The following is a 22,799-nucleotide window of genomic DNA, read 5'->3' as shown; positions in this document are numbered from 1 at the left end:
AATTCTTATAGTACACTTTGGTGGTGGTATTGGTTACTACTGTATATATGTTATCAAAGTTCACTCTATACACTTGATTTTATTTTACACCAACACCTTTTAATTGCTATTGAAAAGGTCTTACAGAGGGGTTACAGATACATAAGTCAGAGTATTTCTATTTTTAAACAATGTTACCACTTTCCTGCATCTTTTCCATTTCCACACCCCCCATCCCACCCACAAGTTCTTTAGTTTTCAACAGTGTCTAGTAACACTGCTACATTTGCTACCCTTTGTCCCACCATTTCCTGCCTCTCCCCTTTATCTTTCCAAAGACACAAATAAAAGGAATGAAGAAAAAGGTCTTGTTTCTATGGAAGAGACCCCTTTCTTGACTTCCCCTAAAATCCATCCTGTATAGGCAGTTGCGTCTTCATGACAAAGGAGTACTTGACAAGCTGGGGGTTGTAAATTCCCAAGAGCAGCTAAACCAGGTGGAGTTACCAGAATTCCTCCCCTACCCTACTGGCCAGCCAGGAAACTCCCTCCCTTTCCTTTTTTGTCAAAGCAGTGTGCCAGAGGCCCACCTAGATGATAGGTCAGTTCAAAGAGCAAGGGTGTCAGTGGTTGCCCCAGCCATCACTCAAGTTATGTTGAGTTCCACTGGCCACCTGTGTATGGCCAAGCTGAACCACATGGCTGGTGGCCCATAAAAGTAGCCTTAAGATTTAGGCGGGGTCGCTCTCTCCCTCACATCTTAAGAGATGGGTCCACTTTTGTATCAGACTTGTTCCTTTGATCATGGATTCTAATATTGGGGGACTGGACCCTAACACTACTTCTAAGGTTCATTCAGATATTTTTTTTTTTTTTTTTTTTTGCCAGTCTTGGGCTTGAGCTCAGGGCCTGAGCACTGTCCTTGGACTTTCTCAAGGCTAGAGCTCTGCCACTTGAGCCTCAGCACCATTTTCAGCTTTTTTTTTTTCTATGTATGTGGTACCGAGGAATCGAACCCTGGTCTCCGTGCATGCTAGGCAAGCACTTTAACCACTAGGCCAAACTCCCGGCACTCAGATATTTTATATGATGAGCTGCTCATAGCTACTGCCCTAAGAACATCCTTCTTTGGTATTACTCCAGAGACCAACATGTACAATTTATCATGTCCCTGTTATTTTTTTTGGGGGGGTGCAGTTGTAGGCTTGAACTAAGGTGCTGAGTACTGATCCTGAGCTCTGTTGCTCAAGTTGAACATTATATACTTTGATCTACAGCTCCACTTCTACTTTCTTAGAGTTCACTGGAGATAAGAATCTCAAGGCTTTCCTACCTGGGCTGGCTTTGAACGATGATCCTCATATATCAGCCTCTTGATACAGGCATGAGCCACCAACAGTGTTTTTCTCTTTTTCTCAAAGCATCCCATGAATTTACTTATATAGATTTATAGATACAGTATAGTCAACCTATGTTTCCTTGGATCTGGCTTACTTCTCTCAATATAATTTTTTCCAAATTTTTCCATTTCCTTAAATGATACAATATCATTATTTCTGATGAATAAGTAGAATTACACTGTGTATATATATATATATATATATATATATATATATATCACATTTTCTTACTCCATATCTCCACAGAATGGCATGTAGGTTGAGTCCATATTTTGGCTATGCTAAACAATGCTGCAATGAAAATGAATGTTCCAGTGGCTTTCATTGTTTTCTATTAGATAAATGCTCAGGAGTGGAATTTCTGAGTCATTTCTGAGTATATGTTTAGTCTTTTGAGAAACCTCCATACTATTTTCCACAGTGGTTAAACAAGTTTACATTCCCACCAATAGTGTAACAGAGTTCCCTTTGGCCACATCCCCAATACCAAGAGCAAAAACAAAGGTGAGATAGTTTATAGCAAGAATTTACATTAATTCTCCCCGAAAGACTCTAAACAGGGCTGGGAGAGTGGCCTAGTGAGAGAGGTGCCTGCCTAGCGTTGGATTCCTCATTATGACATACATAATAAAAGCCAGAAGAGGTGCTGTGGCTCAAGTGGTAGAGCACTACTCTTGAGAAAGACCAAGGAGAGTGCCCAGGGCTTGAGTTCAAGCACCTATGCACAGATGGTAAAGCATCCGTGCTATTATTTGAAGTTAGTGCTGGGGGCCGAGCAACGCCACGTCTAATAACTTTCTGCTGAGACCTGTAGTAGGCTGAGCACGGAAGGTCAGTGGGCCCTCTCCTCTCGCGGCTTGTCCTTCCTTCCCTGGAGCACAAACAGTACGCCATGTAGCTTCATCAAGGCAGGAAAATCTCTCTCTCTATTCCCCAAATCCCTCCTCCTAATATTCAGTGCTGTAGCCTATCAGCTCAACAGGTGGGCAGGACAAAGAGGTCCACGTGTTTATCCCTAGAACAGGTCTCAGCAGAAAGTTATTAGACATGGCATTACTAGGCTCCCAGCAGGTAGGGCTCAGACTTAAATTCAAGGCCTCAGGCTTGCTAGCAATCTACCACTTGAATGGCACCCCCAGGCCATCACACCATGATTTTTCTGGCAATGAGCCATCAAAATAAGCAGCCAAGCATATTCCATAACTTATTAGTTTCTATTGTTATTTATTCTATCAAATTGAAAAAAATAATCTTTACCTTACACTACACGGTGATACTCTGGCTCAGGAAAAAAAAAATTTACTGGATAGGCATGTTGGCTCAAGCCTATAATCCTAGCTACTTAGGAGGCTGAGATCTGAGGAATGAGGTTCAAAGCCAGCCCAAGCACTAAAGTCTGTGAGACTCTTGTCTCCAATTAACCACGAGAAAACCAGAAGTAGTGCTGTGGCTCAAGGGGTAGGGCAGTAGGCTTGAGCTGAAGAGCTCAGGGACAATGCCCAGGTCCAGAGTTCAAGCCACACAACCAAAAAAAAAAAAAGGAATGCAAGGGGGCTGGGAGTTAGGCCTAGTAGTAAAGTGTTTGCCTAGCATGTGCAAAGACTCAGGTTCTGATTCCTCACTACCACATACACAGAAAAAGCCAGAAGCGAAGCAAGGCGTGATGGCTCACACCTGTAATCCTAGCTACTCAGGAGGCTGAGATCTGAAGATCAAGGTTGAAAGCCAGCTGGGGCACAAAAGGACCTGAGACTCTTACCTCCAATTAAATGCTTTAAAAAAAGGGGGGGGGGGACTGGGGCTTGTCTCAAGGGTAGGGTGGTAGCCTTGAGCTGAAGAGCTCAGGGACAGTGGTCAGGTCAAGTTCAAGCCCCATGACCAACAACAACAAAAAAAAGCCAGAAGTGGTGCTGTGGCTCAAGCAGTAGAGTTCTAGTCTTGAGAAAGCCCAAGGACTGTGCTGAGTTCAAAGCTCAAGACTAGTGGGGGGAGAGGGGGGCTTTTTAGTTCTAAAACTTCAACAAGCAGAACTCCAGGCAGAATAATTCAGCAAAATAACTGAAATTGACTTGAACTGAAAGCATTCATCTTTCATTCTGACAGCCATTATCTTAGAAATGTCACTGCTGCCCAACTCCACTGAATCATCTTCTCTCCCTTCCCCCTTAAATATACCCACCCTTTGGTTTTAGAGACAAGAGCCTCAGACCAAGACCACATCTGACAGTGACACTACTGGTAGACAGATATGTAGTTGAAACCTTAAAACTCCTCAAAATAACATTGCCTCCCAGCCCACCACCATCTGCCCTGCCTGACTTTTTCTGCCTAATATTTAAAGAGATCCTATTTGTAAGAGGGCAGGGAGATATTTCCCTTTCAGCCAGGCTTTGGGAGATCTGGTTGCCCTTCTCAAGTTTTCCTCCCAAATAAAATCTGTTGGACTAAATTTCCTTTCTACATTTTTCTTTTCTTACAACAATATCATGTGCCTGTAATCCTAGCTACTGAGGAGGCTGAGATCTGAGGAGCAAGGTTCAAAGCCAGCCCAAGCACAAATGGACCTGAGACTCTTATCTCCAATTAACTTCTAGAAAATGGCAAGTGGGGCTTGGCCCAAGGGTAAGCTGGTAGCCTTGAGCTGAAGAGCTCAGAGACAGCGCCCAAGCCAAGTTCAAGCCCCCACAACCCACAAAAAAAAAAAAAAAAATGAAGCTCAGAGGTAAAGAACTTGCCTAGCATGTGCAATACTGGGTTCAATCCCCATAGTGAGAGGGAAAAAAAATCATCATGATGGAGGGAGGGAAATGGGAACAAAAACATGAGAAGACGTATCAATATGTGAGAAGTAATGCACCTACTATCTGGCAAATATAACTAACCATTATAATAAAATAAATAAATGAATCACTATGAAAAAAAAATCATCCTGATGCTCTCAATACAGAAATAACTAGTTATGGTATGTCCATTTAGAAATACTAAATAACTTTAGAAAAGATAGGGGGCTGGGAAGGTGCTTACCTAGCATGCATGAAGCCCTAGGTTCGCTTCCTCAGTACCAATCAACAGAAAAAGACAGCAGTGGTGCTGTAACAATATGAGAGTGCCAAGCCTCAAGTAAAAAAGTCCAGGGACAGTGCCCAGATACTAATTTCAAGCCCCACAATCGACCAAAAAAAAGGATGAAATTAAATGGCTTATAAGTAACAAAAAAAAATTCCTTTCTATAGTACTCACATGAGAAAACTCAGGCTGGGATGGGATAGGAAGAGACCCAGGAGTGACAACTGGTGTGCTCTGACACACTGGTATTGAGGCTTGTGGTGATGTAATGGACCCAAGTGGGAGAGGAGGGTTTTCTGCTTCTACTGGTTCATCTGGTTGAAGTTTCTGCTGAAAAGACTCACTTCCTCCTTCAGGTAACACTGATATATCCATTGGTTCATCTGGTTTAAAAGAACAACAACAAAAAATCATGTCTCAATATTACTCATGTTCCAACACATTACAAAAATTTCCATTTCTAAGAAAATAGTGGGGTTGGAGCTGGGAATGTGGCTTAGTGGTAAAATGTTTGCCCAGCATGCATGAAGCCCTGGGTTCCATTTCTCAGTACCACATATACAGAAAAAGCTGGAAGTAGCACTATGGCTCAAGTGGTAAAGTACTAGCCTTGAGCAAAAGAAGCTCAAGGACAGTGTCCAAGTCCTGAATTCAAGTCCTAGGACTGGCCCAAAAAAGAGAAAGAAAGGAAGGAAGGGTCTTAGTGGTAGAGTGCTAGCATACATGAAGCTCTGGATTCAATTCAAGTGGTAGAGTGCTAGCTTTGAGAAAAAGAAGTTCAAGGACAATGTCCAGGCCCTGAGTTCAAGTCCCACGACTAGCAAAAAAAAAATAGTGGCCAGGTGCCACTAAGACCTACAATCCTAGCCACTCAGAAGGCTGAGATCTGAGGTTCACAATTCAAAGCCAACTCAAGCAGGAAAGTCTGTGAGACTCTTATCTCCAATAAATTACTCAGAAAAAGCTGGAAGTGGAACTATAGCTCAAGTGGTAAAGTGCTAGCCTTGAGCAAAAGGAGCTCAGACACAGCACTTAGGCCCAAAATTCAAGCCCCTGGACCGGCCAAAAAAAAAAATAATAATAATAAGGAAAATAGTGACTTATCCAGGTGTGGTGGGTCACGCCTGTAATCCTAGCTACTCAGGAGGCTGAGGTCTGAGGATAGTGGTTCATAGCCAGTCTGGGAACTAAAGATGGAGAGACTCTAAAGACTGAGAGACTCTTATCTCCACATGACAAAAGAAAGAAAGAGGGGGGGGGGGAGGGAGAGAAAGAGAGAAAGAAAGGAAGAAAGGAAGGAAGGACAAAAAGGAAGAAAATAGTGACTTGCTCAGGCATGCCATAATTCTAACTACTCAACGAACTGAGATTAGAGAACGGTGGTTCAAACTCAAGACTAGCAGACAATTCCTGAATCCAGAAGGATGGCTGAAGTGGAAAGCACCAGCTGTAAGTAGAAAAACCTGCACTTAAACTTCAGTACTAGTCTCCTCACCACACACCCAGAAAAATGACTTTTTAGGAAATAAGAGAACACTAGGTCCCACAAATACTTATTTCCCCAAGGTGGTAAAAATGCTTCCATTTGTAAATACAAGGTATTAAAAAACAAGTTAAATTAGCTTGGCTGTGTTTCCTGATTATATATGGCATATTTTTCACATTTTGTGTAGGAATGCCCAAATTAATGCCATCTGGCTTAACCATCACATGTATTACCCTACGCACTAAAAGGCAGTAAACTTGTTTATCATTTGAAGTAAATAGCTACAGATTTATACACTTACTATATTTGCATTAACAACTGTTTAAGTGTAGAGGAACAGATGCCAACACAGAGAGCTAGGAAGAAAAATCTTTTGAGGACAACTATACCTGATTTATCCAAGAATTATGAAGACACTAATCCTAATACAAAAACTGCCCAGAAAGATACAACGATGGGGCTGGGAGTTTGGCCTAGTGGTAGAGTGCCTGCCGAGCATTAACAGAGACTCAAGTTCAATTCCTCAGTACCACATACATAGAAAAAGCTGGAAATGGTGCTGTGGCTCAAGTGATAGAGCTCTAGCCTTGAGAAAGCCCAAAGACAGTGCTCAGGCCCTGAGTTCAAGCCAGAACTGGCAAAAGCTATATATATATATATCGAAACACAAAACACTGCTTTCTCAGAGGCTACCAGGGCCTTGCTCAGAGGCACCCCTGGCTTTGAACTGAGATCCTCAGATTTCACCCTCCTGAGTAGCTAGGATTACAGCTGGCTCTTGGCTTTTTTTTTTCTTTTTTTTTTTTGGTATCTTGGTCAAGCTGCAAGAGGAAAAACAGGTGATGAATCAGGTGAGGGGTCCCTACCCCTGAAGCCACAGCCACACTTCCTGTTTTGTAGTGATTAGTTGGAGATAAGGGTCCATGGACTTTTTAGTGCTCAGCTCAGGGACAGCACCCAGGCCCAGGGTTTAAGCCCCATGATCCCCATCTAAAAAAGGAAAAAAAAAAAAAAAAGAAAAGCCAAGAGCCAGGGACTCACATCTGTAATCCTAGCCACTCAGGAGGGTGAAATCTGAGGATCTCAGTTCAAAGCCAGCAAGATCCTACCTACCTCCAGTTAATTACCAAAAGTGGGGAAACAGCATCAAGTACCAAGATCTACCCACATGAAAAAAATTTTCTCTCCCAAAATATGCTAGCATGTTAATGGAAAATACTAGGCTATTAGTCACAAATTCATTTCTTTTCCATACTAACTCAAGTTCAAAACATAAAAATTTGAGGCTAGAGGTATGGCCCAAATAATACAACACCTGCCCAACAAGCAGGAAACCCTGAGTTCAACACTCAGTACCACCAAAGTAATACTCAAGATTTCCCTTGAGAATTTTTGTAAAAACGGAGTCAACAATATTAAAAAAAAAAAAAAATCTCAGGAGAAACCATGCTAGAAGAGTAGAGACCTGGAAAGAGCATTTTATACTAAGCCATATCCTTCAAGGCTGGAGACTTGTGTCCTCATGAACAATGTAAAACAGCGTCCCCAAGTACAAAGAAACAAGACAGCCGGGCAACAGTGCCTCATGCCTATAATCCTAGCTACTCAGGAGACAGAGATCTGAAGACTGCAGTTCAAAGCCAGCCCAGGCACAAAAGGCCAAGAGATTCTTTGTGTGTGTGTGTGTGTGTGTGTGTGTGTGTGTGTGTGTGTGTGTGTGTGTGTGTGTTGGAAAATTATTTTTTTTATTTTTTATTTTTGGGGTAATGTATAGAGGGATTACAGTTACATTCACCAGGTAGTAGGTGCATTTACTTCTCACACATTGATACCTCCCCTCATGTTTTTGTCCCCATTTTCCTCCCCCACTCCCTCCCAAGGCCATGAGATTCTTATCTCCAACCAACCACCAGAAAACTAGAAGTAGTGCTGTGGTTCAAGTGGTAGAGTACTGGCCTTGAGCTAAAGAGCTCAGGAACAGTGCCAGGACATAGAGTTCAAGCCCCACGACTGACCAAAAAGAAAGAAAGAGGGAAGGAAGGGGGGATAGAGGAGAAAGACAAAACATTTGCAAGACAGAAGGAACCCTACTCCTCTTTGAATCTGAGATCATCAGACATAAGGGTGCTCACCTTTTCTCTCTTCTTGCTCTGTAGGACTGCTAGGAACGATCAAAGGGGTAGATCGGAAAGCATCAGGAGAAGGAGCAACAAGATCTGATGAATTCCTTCACATAAAGAGAGAATCACAATTAAATTACCACAGCCAGCTATTATATTTGCCTTGACCTGTCCTACCCACCCCCAGCTGAGGACGGAACTCAGGGCCTTGCATTTGCCAGGCAAGTGCTCTTCCACTGAGCTGAATCCCCATCCCCTGCTTTGACTTTTTAATAACAAAAATACCTAAGTCATTATACTTAAAATATTTGTCCCAAACAGCAATCTAAGACCGGCAGAAGAATCCCATACCAGACATTACTAAAACAAGAATTCCTTAAAGAGTAAAGGAAACGTAAATGACAAGACACAGGACATCATAACTGAACAGAATAAGTGTCAGAAAATAAATTGATCTACAGATTTAAGACATTAAAAAAATTACTATTTTTAGCTCAGGCACAAAAATCCGTGAGACTCTAATCTCCAATTAATCATCAGAAAACCAGAAGTGGGACTGAGGCTCAAAGGGTAAGACTATAGCCTTGAGCTGAAAAGCTCAGGGACATCGCCCAGGCAAGAGTCCAAGCCCCACAACTAACCAAAAAAAAAAAAAAACAAAACTATTTTTACGTAATGGGAAAATTATGCATATTTTTAAATAAATAAAGGCAAAACTCTTTGCTCTGACAGCATTAAAGAAACCCAACTATAACCCACTATAGCAATCTATATTCTCCATCCAATACTATTGAATAGAAAACTAGTGAAATGGAAGAGCAGAAGGCTTGGAGGGAGAAAGGTTGAGGGTGGTGTTGATTGTGTGATTGTGTGTGTGTGTGTGTGTGTGTGTGTGTGTGCGCGCGCGTGCGCGCGCGCGCATGTGCATGCACGCACACGAGTCCTAGAACATGAACTCTGGTCCTGGGTGCTATTCCTGAGCTTGTTCGTTCAAGGTTAAAGTTCTAATTGAGCCATAACTCCACTCTGGCTTTTCTGGGGCTTAGAGATAAGACTCTCATGGACTTTTCTGCCTGGGCTGGTTTCAAACTGTGATCCTCTGATCTCAGCCTCCTGACTAGCTAGGATTACAGGCATGAGCTACCAGCACTCAGTAGAATGTTTGTTTTGATGAACAACATTCCATTCTTCTTTTATAGGTCATGAGCTTTTTCATTCAAGGCTAGCACTCTATCATTTTGAGTCACAATGCCACAGTTTCTGGTTGTTAATTGAAAATAAGTCTCACAGACTTTGAACCACAATTCTCAGATATCAGACTTCTGGGTAGCTAGAATTACAGCTGTAAGCCACCAGTGCCCGGCTCAACATTTCTAATTACCTGACATTCATTGTCTTTCTTACTAAAAATCTTGGCAACTATTAATACAAAGACTATTCCCAAATAGGCATCTATGAGCCTTTACCGGTTCCATTACATTCTAACCCTCAAAATTCAAAAGCCTAAAAAAAGCTCAAAGACAGCACCCTGGCACTGAGTTCAAGCTTCAGACAACCTTCCCCACTTTCAAACCACCAAAAAAAAAAGTGACCTTTGGGCTGTGAGTGTAGGATAGTGGTAGAGTTACTTGCCTAGGATACATGAAGCCCTAAGTTAATTACTCAGTACCATATAAACCAAAAAGGCCAGAAAGTGGCACCGTGGCTCAAGTGGTAGAGTGCTAGCCTTGAGCACAGAGTGGTGCAGGACAGAGCCCAGGCCCTGAGTTCAAGCCCCAGGAACGACAGGGAAAAAAAAATCCTAAAGTCTATATACTACCCTTTCAGTTTTATTAAGAATTTTAGCCAGGCACAGTAGTTCACGCGTATAAACCTAGCTACTCAGGAGGCTGGGATCTGGCTAGCCCAGTCACAAAAGGACCTGAGACTCTTATCTCCAATAAACCTCTAGAAAATGGGAAGTGGGGCTTGACTCAAAGGTAGAACAGTAGCCTTGAGCTGAAGAACTCAAGGACAGCGCTCAGCAAGCCTCATTACCCCCCACCCCCACCTCAAAAAAAAGAAAGAAAAAAGAAGAATTTTAGTTGTGGCTGGAAGTATGGCCTAGTGGTGGAATGCTTGCCTAGCATGCACAAAGTCCTGGGTTCCATTCTTCGGTCCCACATACACAGAAAAAGCTGGAAGTGGTGCCGTGGCTCAAGTGGTAGAGTGCTAGCCTTGATAAAGCCCAAGGACAGTGCCCAGACCCTAACTTCAAGCCCCAAGACTAGCAATAAAAAAATAAATAAATAAATTCTATTCTCTTACAGAGGATCGCAATAGCTCAAAAGCTATGCATATGTGGTCATACAGAATGAGATTAACGAAAGGAACTCAAGGTTATGGGAATAAGAGGTTTATCTTTGTGATTGTTGTTCCTAATGTACTATGTGATGTTATTTCTCTTTTTTTCTCACTTATGGTTAATCTTGTGTGTTTACTTTATCTGACTTTGTTACCTGGTATACTGTGTATATATACTTACTATTTGAAATAGGGAAGGGAAGGGAGAAAACAAGATGACTAGGAGGGGGAGGAAGGAGAGAAAGGGGACAAAAACATGAGAAGGGGTATCAAAGTTCGAGAAGTAATGTACTCATTACCTTACAAATGTAACTATAATCCCTCTAATACATTATCCCAACAATAAAATACAATTAAAAGAAAAATTCTAGTCTAGTAGGCAACTTCAACTCTGTTAACCTCAACATGTTCCTAAAAAAAACATGTTTTATTGCTTGGCATGAGCTGTTTAAGGCTTACTTACGTGGAAAGACTCTCCTGAACAATGGAGGACCTCTGACCAGAGAGCTGCAGGAGGTGTAGAGTGGTAGCAGGTGTAGAAGCCAGAGAACACCCAGTCTCCTCTCTTGAAGGAGTAGCACAACCATCAGAAGCTACTAAGGGGTTAAAAAGAGGTATTCCAGTTTTATTTACTTCTCAGATTCAAATACTTCTCAATAAGAAAAACAGAATGGCAAAAAAAAAAAGACTATTATCTCTATTTTCAACCATGTTTCAGGAAGTCAGAAATTGTTTTCTAATTATGCTACAGTAATGGAATGACATAACATGACTCTTCACTGGATGTCAACCCCCCCCAAAAGTATGGGTTTTTTTAATAAAGAATTGATGAAAAAACAGTTCACTAGACCTTTCTGTCACAATCTAAGCTTGGAGAGGAAAAGCCAGACAGAATCCTTATACCTCTGCTTGGCTGCTCTTCTTCCTTGTGATGCTTCTATTATAAAACAGCAAGCGAGCCTTTTATTCCAAGGTCTACCTAAGGTGAAGTAAAGCTCATGCCATGATGCAGATGGGAGAAGTCAAAACAATGCGCATGACACCTGATAATATGAATGCAGTAATTTTGATGATTAGAACTGGGGCCTCCTCAAAGGAGACAGTAAACACTAATGAAGTAATAATAAATGAGCATCCATTACTTATATTATGAAGTTATCTACTGTTCCCTTCTTAGCAACAGAGTTGATTATTAACTATATTCATCTTAAGAGTAAAGATTTTTTTTTTTTTTTTTTTTTTTTTGCCAGTCCTGGGCTTAAGCTCAGGGTCTGAGCACTGTCCTTGGATTTTTCTCAAGCTAGAACTCTACCACTTGAGCCTCAGTACCACTTCTGGCTTTTTCTAAGTATGTGGTACCAAGGAATAGAACCCGGGTCTTCGTGCATGCTAGGCAAGCACTCTACCACTAGGCCAAACTCCCGGCTCAAGAGTAAAGATTTCTTAAATGCAACCATATAGCTTTAGTGAGGAAACAAAAAAGATTTCTTTTTTTTTTTTTTTTTTTTTGCCATTCTTGGGCTTGGGCTCAGGGCCTGAGCACTGTCCTTGGACTTTCTCAAGACTAGAACTCTACCACTTGAGCCTCAGCACCACTTCTGGCTTTTTTTTTTCCATGTATGTGGTAGCGAGGAATCGAACCCGGGTCTTCATGCATGCTAGGCAAGCACTTTAACCACTAGGCCAAATTCCCGGCCCCAAAAAAGATTTCTTATATGCCTTCCACAGCAAGCTACATCATAAAACAGTACAGAAATATGGCCTTACTCCTCTTATAATCAAAACAATTTATTTTACTCGTTTGGACTGAAGGTTTCTTGCTCTGTGAAGTTGCAGAATGGGAGAGTGAGAACTTAAAAGTGTGCAACAAATACTACTCTATTCTTCTAAGTTACACTGTCCTTTCTGCTTAGACCTCAACTTCCTTACTGTGGTAGATAACTAATGAATTAGATAAAGAGATTGCTACACATACAAATATAAAACACTTAAGATTATCACACTTAAGATTTGAAGACTACTAGAGGTAGTTACTCATACCTATAATCTCAGCTATTCAGAGGCAGAGAACAGGGAAACAGTGATTCAAAAGCAGCCCAGGCAAAAAAGGCAAGATTTCATCTCAACAAAATAAACCAGGTACGGTGGTACATGCCTGTCATCCCAGCTAGGAGACATAGGAAGCAGGATAAGTCCAAACTCAATATTAAATAAAAGGAAGGATTCTATCTGAACAAGAACTAGAGATGGGGGCTCAAGTGCTAGAGTGTGTGCCTAGCAAACATAAGGCACTGAGTTTAAGTCTCAGTATCACCAAAAAACTTCAGTAACTTACATGATAATAGGAGAAATAGCTACTGTTGTCCACAATACCAATATGAAATTACCTTATTGGCTACTGTTCAATATTTCCAAGAGAAATTACACTAAAATGTTAAATAGTAATCATTCCATAAAAATAGTCCTTCTCAATGAATAGCTAGAAACCCATTTTATTTCCAGATCACAAATAAGTTTGCTTCTGAAGAGCTTTCCAATTGAAGCAGTAGTCTTAGAATTAAAACAAGGATCTTTGAGGAAAAGGAACTACAATAACATCATTCTTTGTACCTGTTTTATTGCTCTGGTCAAATAAGTCTTCCTGAGTTGATAAAACCTCAGGCTCTGGTGACTTTTGAATCTGTAGTTCACTTTGCAGAAGTTCTTGAGCAGATGTATGTTCTTTTGTTTCTATAGCAGCCAACGAAACTTGGGGACTAGAAGGCATGTCTTTTGATCTAAAAAAATTTCATCAATAAGAGAAAAGACTACTAAGTGTAAAAACAACTTTTTTCCTTTTCTTTTTAATTGGTTGTGGGACTTGAACTCTCTGGGCCTGGGGGTTGTCCCCAAGCTTCTCAGCTAAAGGCTACCACCCTAACCCTTGAGCCACAGCACCACTTCCATCTTTTTTTTTTTTTTTTTGGTGCCAGTCTTGGGACTTAACTCAGGGCCTGGAATGTGGTACCGAGGAATCGAACCTGGGTCTTCGTGCATGCTAGGCAAGCACTCTACCACTAGGCCAAACTCCCAGCCCCTCCCTAAGCTTTTTCGTTCAAGGCCAGTACACTACCATCTGAGCCATAGCTCCACTTCTGACATTTTAAGTAGCTATTTGGAATTAACAGTCTTGCAAACTGGCGTTCCTGCTCTGGCTGGCTTCAAACCCCAATTCTCTGATCTCAGCCTGCTGAGTATTTAGGATTACCAACATGAACCATTCGGCACCTGACTGTTTTTGACTTTTAACAAAAAGCTTTTTCTATTTTGTGCATTCTTAATACTTTCAAAAATCCTAGCAAGTATACTGTATAGAGTATCTGTTAGAAGTAAATTATCCTACAAAGTCCACCGCCCATTTGAAAGCCTATCTCAGTCTGTCATAGAGTCATACTTCAATTCTGCTGACTGCTTTGCTGAATGCATTTCAAGATTTCTGATGAGTGATTTGAGAATTTTTGGCACAAAAATTGATATTCAGAATTTTAAACTTTTTTTTTGGCCAGTCCTGGGGCTTGAACTCAGGGCCTGAGTACTGTCCTTGGGCTTTTTCAAGGCTAGAGCTCTACTTCTTGAGCTATAGTACCATTTCTAGCTTTTTCTATGTATGTGGTACCAAGGAATCAAACCCAGGGCTTCGCACACACTAGGTGAGCACTCTACCACTAGGCCAAACTCCCAACCCCTGTTACTCAAGATTTTTTTTTTTTTTTTTTTGGTGCCAGTCCTGGGGCTTGAACTCAGTGAGGCCTGAGCACTGTCCTTGGTCTTTCTCAAGGCTAGAGCTCTACCACTTGAGCCACAGCACCATTTCTGGCTTTTTTCTATGTATGTGGTACTGAGGAATTGAACCTGGGTCTTCATGCATGTTAGGCAAGCACTCTACCTCTAGGCTAAACTCCTGGCCCTATCTAGACTTTTAAGAAAGTTTGTGAACTAGAATCCAGGGGCTCATTCTAGTAATCCTGGCTACTGAAGACCCAAGGTTTACAATTCAAACCCAGCCAGGACAGAAAAGTCCAAAAGAATCAATCTCCAATAAAACCTGCAAAAAAAAGCTGCACTGGAGATGTGGTTCAAGTGGTCAAATGCCAGCATTAACAAGAAATCCAAGTGAGACAGCAAAGTCCTGAGTTCAAGCTGTCACACTTACATGTGCTAGTGCATACATATGTATAAAAGATTCTGATCCAGATGACAACAATGCCACTATAAAGAAGTTCAAATGGTGATCTTCCATGGGAAGTCTTAGATGTGAACTCTGCACTAGAACCACAAACACATTTACCTCTGTGCATTTCTAAGCCTCCTTTACACACACTACTCACACATGTAAGCTAGAGCTCTACCACTTGAGCCACAGCACCACTTCTGGCTTTTTTCTGTGTATGTGGTACTGAGTGCTAGGCAAGCACTCTACCACGAGATCAAACTTCTAGCCCCAAGAAAAGCCTTTTTGAAAAAGATAAATACCTTACAATAGAAAGGGGTAACTTTAGTGACATTTAATTTACCTTTGTTCATTTTCCTCACTTCCCACTTTTTCTTTTTCTTTTTTTTTTACCAGTCCTGGGCTTGAGCTCAGGGCCTAAGCACTGTCCTTAGATTTTCTCAAGGCTAGAGCTCTACCACTTGAGCCTCAGCACCACTTCCGGCTTTTTTTTTCTATGTATGTGGTACCGAGGAATCAAACCCGGGTCTTCATGCATGCTAGGCAAGCACTTAAACCACTAGGCCAAACTCTCGGCCCCTCACTTCCCACTTTTAAAGAAAATAATATTTTTCATTCCTCAAATGGGAAACATCAGTTTTTCCTCTGGAATCCTAAGTTGGGCTGTTGGCCAGAGGCAATGTAGTTTAGATACAATAATCACCACAGATTACAACAGAAATAGTAGAGTGCTAACCTTGAGCAGAAAGACCCTAGGGATAGCACCCAAGCCCTGAGTTGGAGCCTCAAAACTGAAAAAAGTAAAAGTTTTTTTTTTTTTTAAAGTAATACTTAGGGCCAGGCACAGGTGGCTCTTGCCTATAATCCTAGCTACCAAGGAGGCAGAGATCTGAGGATCATGGTCTGAAGCCACACAAGGTATAAAAGTCCCCATGAGGCCAGGAGTTTGGCCTAATGGTAGAGTGCTTGCCTAGCATGCACGAAGACCCAGATCGATTCCTTGGTACCGCATACAAAGAAAAGCCAGATGTGGTGCTGTGGCTCAAGTGGCAGAGCTCTAGCCTTGAGAAAACACAAGGACAGTGCCCAGGCCCTGAGTTCAAGCCTCAGGATTGGCAAAATATATATGTGTGTGTGTGTGTGTGTGTGTGTGTATGTGTGTGTGTGTATGTACATGTGTTTGTGTAAATACATATATATTCACATATATGCACATGCTATTCACAACTTCAGTCTAAGAATACCTGAAGAGAGATGGTGCCTCTTCAAAGATTACAGGAGTGAAGAGAGATAGTACCTCTTCAAGTTCAAGGCAGTAGCCTTGAACTGAAGAGCTCAGGGATAGTGCCTAGGCCCAGAGTTCAAGCCCCACCACCGACAAAATAAATAAATGACGAAGTGTTTCTATTAGACCAGGAATATACCAAATATAAAAAGAGGGGAAGGATTTCTAAAACTGTATCTACCTTAAAAAATAAAATTAGTACAAACCCATATCAAAACATGTAGACACTTTTTAGAAAAAAATAGATTTACCTCGTAGGTGGTGACTCTTGCTCTTCTAGCACATACATGCTTTTACTAGGCTGTGGAATCACAAGGATGTCTCTGCTGGGCTGTTCTACCATGGCAATCTCTTCCGTAGACTGTTCTTCAAGTTTAATTGCTTGAGGTTTCAGAAGAAAACAAGAAAAAGATATTTAACTTTTCAAAGTACTAGAAGCAGTTCTAAATGATTCTTAAAACACATAGATATAACCCCTCAGCTTAATTTTAATTATGTTCTAAAATCTATGTGTCAGTAATTATTTGGAGAGATTCCCTTCTTGAATACTTGTTAAACATGGCATTTGAAATATGACGTAAATAATAAATTCTTAAAAAAAAAAAAAACATATAGTAGAAATAAGATCAATTTAAAACCGAGCACTGGAGGCTCGTGTCTATAATACAAGCTACTCAGGAGGCTGAGATCTGAGGATCGCAGTTCAAGACAGCCCAGGCAGTAAAGTCTATAAGAATCTTTTTTTTTTTTTTTTTTTTTTTTTTGCCAGTCCTGGGCTTGAGCCTGAGCGCTGACCTTGGACTTTCTCAAGGCCTGAGCTCCACCACTTGAGCCTCAGCACCACTTCTGGCTTTTTTCTATATATGTGGTACCAAGGAATCGAACCCGGGTTTTTGTGCATGCTAGGCAAGCACTTTAACCACTAGGCCAAACTCCCAGCCCTGTCTATAAGAATCTTAACAACAATTAACTACCAGAAAACCGGAAGTGGCACTGTAGCTCAAGTGACAGAGTGCTAGTCTTGAGCAAAAGAGCTAAGGACAAGACCCAGGCCCTAAGTTTAAGCCCCACAATGGACCCAAAAAAAAAAAAAAAAAATCTACAAATGTAATTTTGGGGGGCCGGGAGTTTGGCCTACTGGTTAAAATGCTTGCCTAGCATGCATGAAGACCCAGGTTCGATTCCTCGGTACCACATACATAGAAAAAAGCCGGAAGTGGTGCTGAGGCTCAAGTGGTAGAGCTCTAGCCTTGAGAAAGTCCAAGGACAGTGCTCAGGCCCTGAGCTCAAGCCCAGGACTGGCAAAAAAAAAAAAAAAAAATGTAATTTTGGGACTTGAACTCTGGGCCTGGGCATTGTCTCTGAGCTCTTCAGCTCAAGGCTACTGCCTTTCCCCTTGAGCACCAGCACTACTTCCGGTTTACTGGTGGTTAATTAGAGATAAGAGTCTCATAGGCTTTAGTGCCCAAGCTGGCTTTGAACCACAATCCTCAGATCTCAGTCTCAATCTTCAGAGTAGCTAGGATAACAGGTGTGAGCCACTGTGCCCAAATACAAATGTAATTTTGAAGAGGAAAGTGTCCAATAAAAGTTGTAGAAAACTTTGATCCATAACTTACCAATTAACAAGTATCTACCAGCCAATTCACCTACTTAAATCTATAAACCTGAATACCAATGAAAATTATCAAGAAAAATAACACGTTCTACTGGGGGCCAATGGCCCACACCCATAGTCATAGCAACTCAAGAGGCTGAAATCTGAGGATGTCAGTTTGAAGCCAGCCAGAGAGGAAAGTCAATCAAAGTCTTATCTCCATTAAACTTACTCAGAAAAATTCAAAAGTGGTTCTGTAGCTCAAATGATAAAAGCGTTAGCCTTGAACACAAAGATATTCAGGGACAGTGCCCAGGCTGAGTTCAAGCCCAAGGACCAGCAAAAAAGAAAAAAAAAGAAAAACAATTCTACCGGGAAAAAAAAACAAACTTATAACCAATTCCAAATTTAAAAAAATATGTTTATATCAGGTGCCTGTGGCTCACAGCTATAATCCTAGCTACTCAGGAGACTGAGATCCGAGGACTGGGGTTCAAAGCTAGGCTGGGCAGAAAAGTACCAGTGAGACTCCTGCCTTCAGTTAACCACTCAAAAACTGTAAGTGGTACTATGACTCAAAGTGGTAGAGTCCTAGCCTTGAAGCAAAAAGAGGTCATGGACAGGGCCTAGGCCCGAGTTCAAACCCCATAACTGACAAAAAAAAAGAAAGAAGAAAAGAAAACATGTTTCATACCATCATTTGCATCCATCTCAGTCAGTACGTGGCCGGAGTTGGTAGTGACTGGCTGAAGACGCTCTTGGCCTACTTCATATGGGACGGTCTGTTCCTCAACATCCTGACTCTGGGAGAGTTCCAGAACCCCAAAGCCCAACTGTGATGAAGCAGAATCTAGGAACAATATTCCAAAAAATTTGGTATCAAAACTGCTGTTCCAATGAGGTGGCAGGAAGCTCAAGCCTGTAATTATAGCTACTCAGGAGGCTAGGATCCAAAAATCACAGTTGAAAGCGAACCTGGACAGAAAACTCCATGAGATTCTTATCTCTAAGAAACTATTCAAAAAAGCCAGAAATGGCACTGTGGCTGAAGTGATAGAACACTCGCCTTGAGGAAAAAAGCTCAGAGACAGTACCACGGACCTGAGTTCAAGACCCAGGAAACACACACACACAGAGAAAAAAAAAATCACTGTCCCTTACCAAGATCATGTTACATTTTCACATCACATCAAAGCTGTACCTCAAAAAAAAAAAAAAAAAAAAAGGAATAAGGGGTCAGGTCAGGATGTAGCTCAGCAGGAGATGTCTGCCTAGCACACAAGCCCAGGAACTGGCAGCTCATGCCAGGAGAATGAGACGAAGTCAGTCTAGGAAGTCTACAGCTCTTATCTCCAATTAACCACCAAAAAGCCAGAAGTGGAGCTGTGGTTAACCATGAGCAAAAATGCTAACGAACAGCACTCGGACCTTGTGTGTGCCCTAGTACGCAAAACCTGTAAAACTTTTAAGTTAGTTTTCTTAGGTATTTTATCACAGCAATGGAAAGCTAACACAAAAAATTAAATATAACAGAAACCAGGTGCTAGTAGCTCATGCCTGTAATCCTAGCTACTCAGGGGGCTGAGCTCTGAGAATCACGGTTCAAAGCCAGCCTGGGCATGAAAGTGTTTGAGACTCTTATCTCCAATTAACCACCAGAAAACAGAAAGTGGTACTGTGGCTCAAACTGGTAGAGCACAAGACTTGAGCTGAGAAAACTTGAGAGATTTCACCAAAGCCAAGAGTTCAAGCCCTACAACCAACAAAAAATAAGCAAATAAAACAGAGCAACAAATTCTCAAATACCAAATCAAATTGAATACCACAGATAACAAATTTCTTAATGATTCTCAGTGTAATCATAAAAAGCCTACAACTTGGTAAAGTGAAATTTGGACATGGAAGGGAATATAAGAGAATCTACTCGGGGACGGGAGTTTGGCCTAGTGGTAGAGTGCTTGCCTAGCATGCACGACGTCCCAGGTTCAATTCCTCAGTACTGAAAGTCCAAGGACAGTGCTCAGGCAAGCCCAGGACTGGCAAAAAAAAAAAAAAAAAGAGAATCTACTGTCTTGAAAAAGCCACAAGACTACCTTCAGCACAAAGGGAGCGTGTGGTTTGGTCTGCAGTATCTTCTTCCACCTCTTCTTTCTCCTGGTCTTCCAACTCTTCCTTCTCTTCCCCAACTACAGGACCAGACTCCACTGCCATTTCCAGAACACTAAAGAGTGGAAAGACACAATCATTTTCTATTCCCAGGTAGGGCACTTTACTCTGACTCCTCACACACCCAATTTGGAGATGTAAACAAACCTCTCTTCTTTAGTACTATTTGGAGAAACTACCAAAAAGGTTACTAATTTGAACTAAGTAACACAGGAACTAACCAGAAAAGAATATACACCCATTTTATCTTATGAGCAAAGATAGGAACTAAAAGAATCCTTTAGGAGCCAGGAGTTTGGCCTAGTGGCAGAGTACTTGCCTAGCATGCACAAAGACCCAGGTTCTATTCCTCGGTACCACATACATAGGAAAAAAAGCCAGAAGTGGTGCTGAGGCTCAAGTGGTAGAACTCTAGCCTTGAGAAAGTCCAAGGACAGTGCTCAGGCCCTGAGCTCAAGCCCAGGACTGGCAAAAAAAAAAAAAACAAAAAAAACTAAAAGAATCCTTGAGGGACCGGGAGTTTGGCCTAGTGGTTAAAGTGCGTGCCTAGCATGCATGAAGACCCGGGTTCAATTCCTCAGTACCACATACATAGAAAAAAGCTGGAAGTGGTGCTGAGGCTCAAGTGGTAGAGCTCTAGCCTTGAGAAAGTCCAAGGACAGTGCTCAGGCCCTGAGCTCAAGCCCAGGACTGGCAAAAAAAAAAAAAAAAAAAAAGAATCCTTGAGCTGTTACAAGATATGCACTGGATAAACATGGGAAGAGCGAAGAGCCGGGCACTGGCTGCTCACACCTGTAATCCTAGCTACTCAGGAGGCTGAGATCTGAGGATTACAGTTCAAAACCAGCCCTGCACAAGTCTCCAATTAACCACCAGAAAACTCAAAGTGGCACGCACTGTGCTCAAACTCTTGAACTCTAGTTTGAGCTGACACTCAAGGACTGCACCCAGGCCCAGAGTTCAAGCCCCATAACCAACAACAACAAAAAAAGAGCTCAAAAAAATATTTTTTTTTCTTGTTAGAGCTGGGAGGGTAGCCTAGTGGTAGAGTGCTCCCCTAGCATGCAGGAAGCCCTGGGTTCAATTCCTAAGTACCACATACACAGAAAAAGATGGAAGTGGTGCTATAGCTCAAGTGGCAGAGTGCTAGCCTTGAGCAAAAAGTATCCAAGGAGCTGGGGATGGCGGTACTCACACCTGTAATCCTAGCTACTCAGGAGGCTGAGATCTAAGGATCACAGTTCAAAGCCAGCCCAGGTACTAAAGTCCATATCTCCAATTAACCAACAGAAAACCTGAAGTGGTGCTGTGGCTCAAGAAGTAAAGCAGTAGCCTTGAGCTGAAGAGCTCAGAGACAGTGCCCAGGCCCAGATTTCAAGTCCCACAACCAAAAAAAAATTTAAAAATTATCCAAGGACAATACCCAGGCCATGAGTTCAAGCCCCAGGACTGGCATAAAACATAAATAAACATAAATAGATAGGTAGTAAAAACTTAGAATACACAGGAAAATAAATAATAAAAGCTTAGAATACACCGGACTCAAGACTTTAAGTAAAATTCAATTAAAGGCTGAGCACCACTGGCTGGCCTGTAATACCAGCTACTCAGGAGGCTGAGATCTGAAGATCATGGTTTAAAGCCAGCCCAGTGAGGAAAGTTTGTGTGAGACTCCCATCTCCAAATAACTACCAGAAAACCAGAAGTGGCACTGTAGCTCAAGTGGCAGAACACTATCTTGAGCTGAAGAGCACAAGGACAACACACAGGCCCAGAGTTCAAGCCCCATGACTGACTACAAAAAAAGAAAATAGTGGGGCCAGGAGTTTGGCCTAGTGGTTAAAGTGCTTGCCTGGCACGCATGAAGACCCGGGTTCGATTCCTCGGTACCACATACACAGAAAAAAGCCGGAAGTGGTGCTGAGGCTCAAGTGGTAGAGCTCTAGCCTTGAGAAAGTCCAAGGACAGTGCTCAGGCCCTGAGCTCAAGCCCAGGACTGGCAAAAAAAAAAAAAAAAAAAAAAAGAAAATAGTGCTATTACCCAATACTACAAGAATGTGAGCCAATGCCATGACCCCACAAAAAAGTGAATAGCTGGTAAAGAAGGGAGGGAAGACATGAAAAATAACATGGCTACTTTAGGAAACTTTCTTTAAAAATGAAACATGAGGGACAGGAGTTTGGCCTAGTGATAAGAGTACTTGCCTAGCATGCACAAAGACCTGGGTTCAATTCCTCGGCACCACATACATAGAAAAAAGCCGGAAGTGGTGCTGAGGCTCAAGTGGTAGAGCTCTAGCCTTGAGAAAGTCCAAGGACAGTGCTCAGGCCCTGAGCTCAAGCCCAGGACTGGGAAAAAAAAAAAAGAAAAAAAGAAAAAAACATGACTGGCAAAAAAAACAAAAAACACTAGAATGATCATAGAAATTACCCTGAAAGAAAAAAGGCCAATTCCAATCAAGTGTTGTTGGTTTGTGCTTGTAATTCTGGTCACTAAGGGAGGCTGAGATGTAAGGATCATGATTCCGACCCAGCCCAGGAAGAAAAATCTATGATACTCTTTTCTCCAATTAACCCAGCAAAAAGCCAGAAGTAGAGGTGTGGCTCAAGTAGGAGAGCACCAGCCTTGAGGAAAAAAGCCAAATGAGGCTGTACCAGCAAACACAACACAACACACACACACACACACACACACACACACACACAAAGATAAGGCAACAAAAGACCTCTTCTTGATTTGTCTTGTCATTTTTAGATGACTCTGAATTCTCTACTTCATACATGGTGTAAACATGTACATCTGAAGGAAGATGGGAGGAGGGCACAGAATCAGTGGAAAGTGGGTGAAAAAGTACAGCAACAGGGCCAATCAGTTATACTAGACATCAATGAAAGTGAACTAAGCAAACCAAGGGCAGTGAGGGGGAAGGAGGAAATGGTGGAGAAAGAAGAAAGAGTTGGAACTAAGTAGCAGGAAGGAAATTTACACATCACCTGATAAGGAAGAAATAAATTTATCATTCATGTTCAAAGAGTTAAACTTCTTTCCTGTGTAAAACTTGAGATCTTTGTATTTTTCATTATTCATAAGCTTTGTAAATCAGAATGATGATCCTTATCAGCATGAATGTAAAAATGATTATATAT

General features: G+C 41.8%; 1 protein-coding gene across 6 annotated transcripts in view; it reads right to left on the bottom strand.

Annotated features, from left to right (window-relative positions):
* Tp53bp1 (tumor protein p53 binding protein 1) overlaps positions 1-22,799 on the bottom strand; it is a 70,132-nt gene that overhangs the window by 40,578 nt on the left and 6,755 nt on the right. For 4 of the 6 annotated variants that reach the window (XM_090318503.1, XM_090318505.1, XM_090318508.1 and 1 more), the window contains exons 5-11: positions 19,580-19,707; positions 18,181-18,336; positions 16,141-16,270; positions 13,005-13,171; positions 10,858-10,990; positions 8,064-8,158; positions 4,620-4,828 (exon numbers count right to left, since the gene is read on the bottom strand). In XM_090318503.1, the coding sequence (XP_090174629.1) occupies positions 4,620-4,828; positions 8,064-8,158; positions 10,858-10,990; positions 13,005-13,171; positions 16,141-16,270; positions 18,181-18,336; positions 19,580-19,707 (1,018 nt within the window). The remainder of the gene's footprint in view (positions 1-4,619; positions 4,829-8,063; positions 8,159-10,857; positions 10,991-13,004; positions 13,172-16,140; positions 16,271-18,180; positions 18,337-19,579; positions 19,708-22,799) is intronic. The other 2 variants (XM_090318504.1, XM_090318506.1) reach the window with 1 other exon arrangement.

This window comes from Megascapheus bottae, chromosome 25, assembly GCF_031878675.1.
Source record: "Megascapheus bottae isolate mThoBot1 chromosome 25, mThoBot2.hap1, whole genome shotgun sequence".
Lineage (NCBI taxonomy): Eukaryota > Metazoa > Chordata > Mammalia > Rodentia > Geomyidae > Megascapheus > Megascapheus bottae.
Note: the sequence above shows the minus strand (reverse complement) of the source record. Positions and strands in the feature narration are given on the sequence as shown.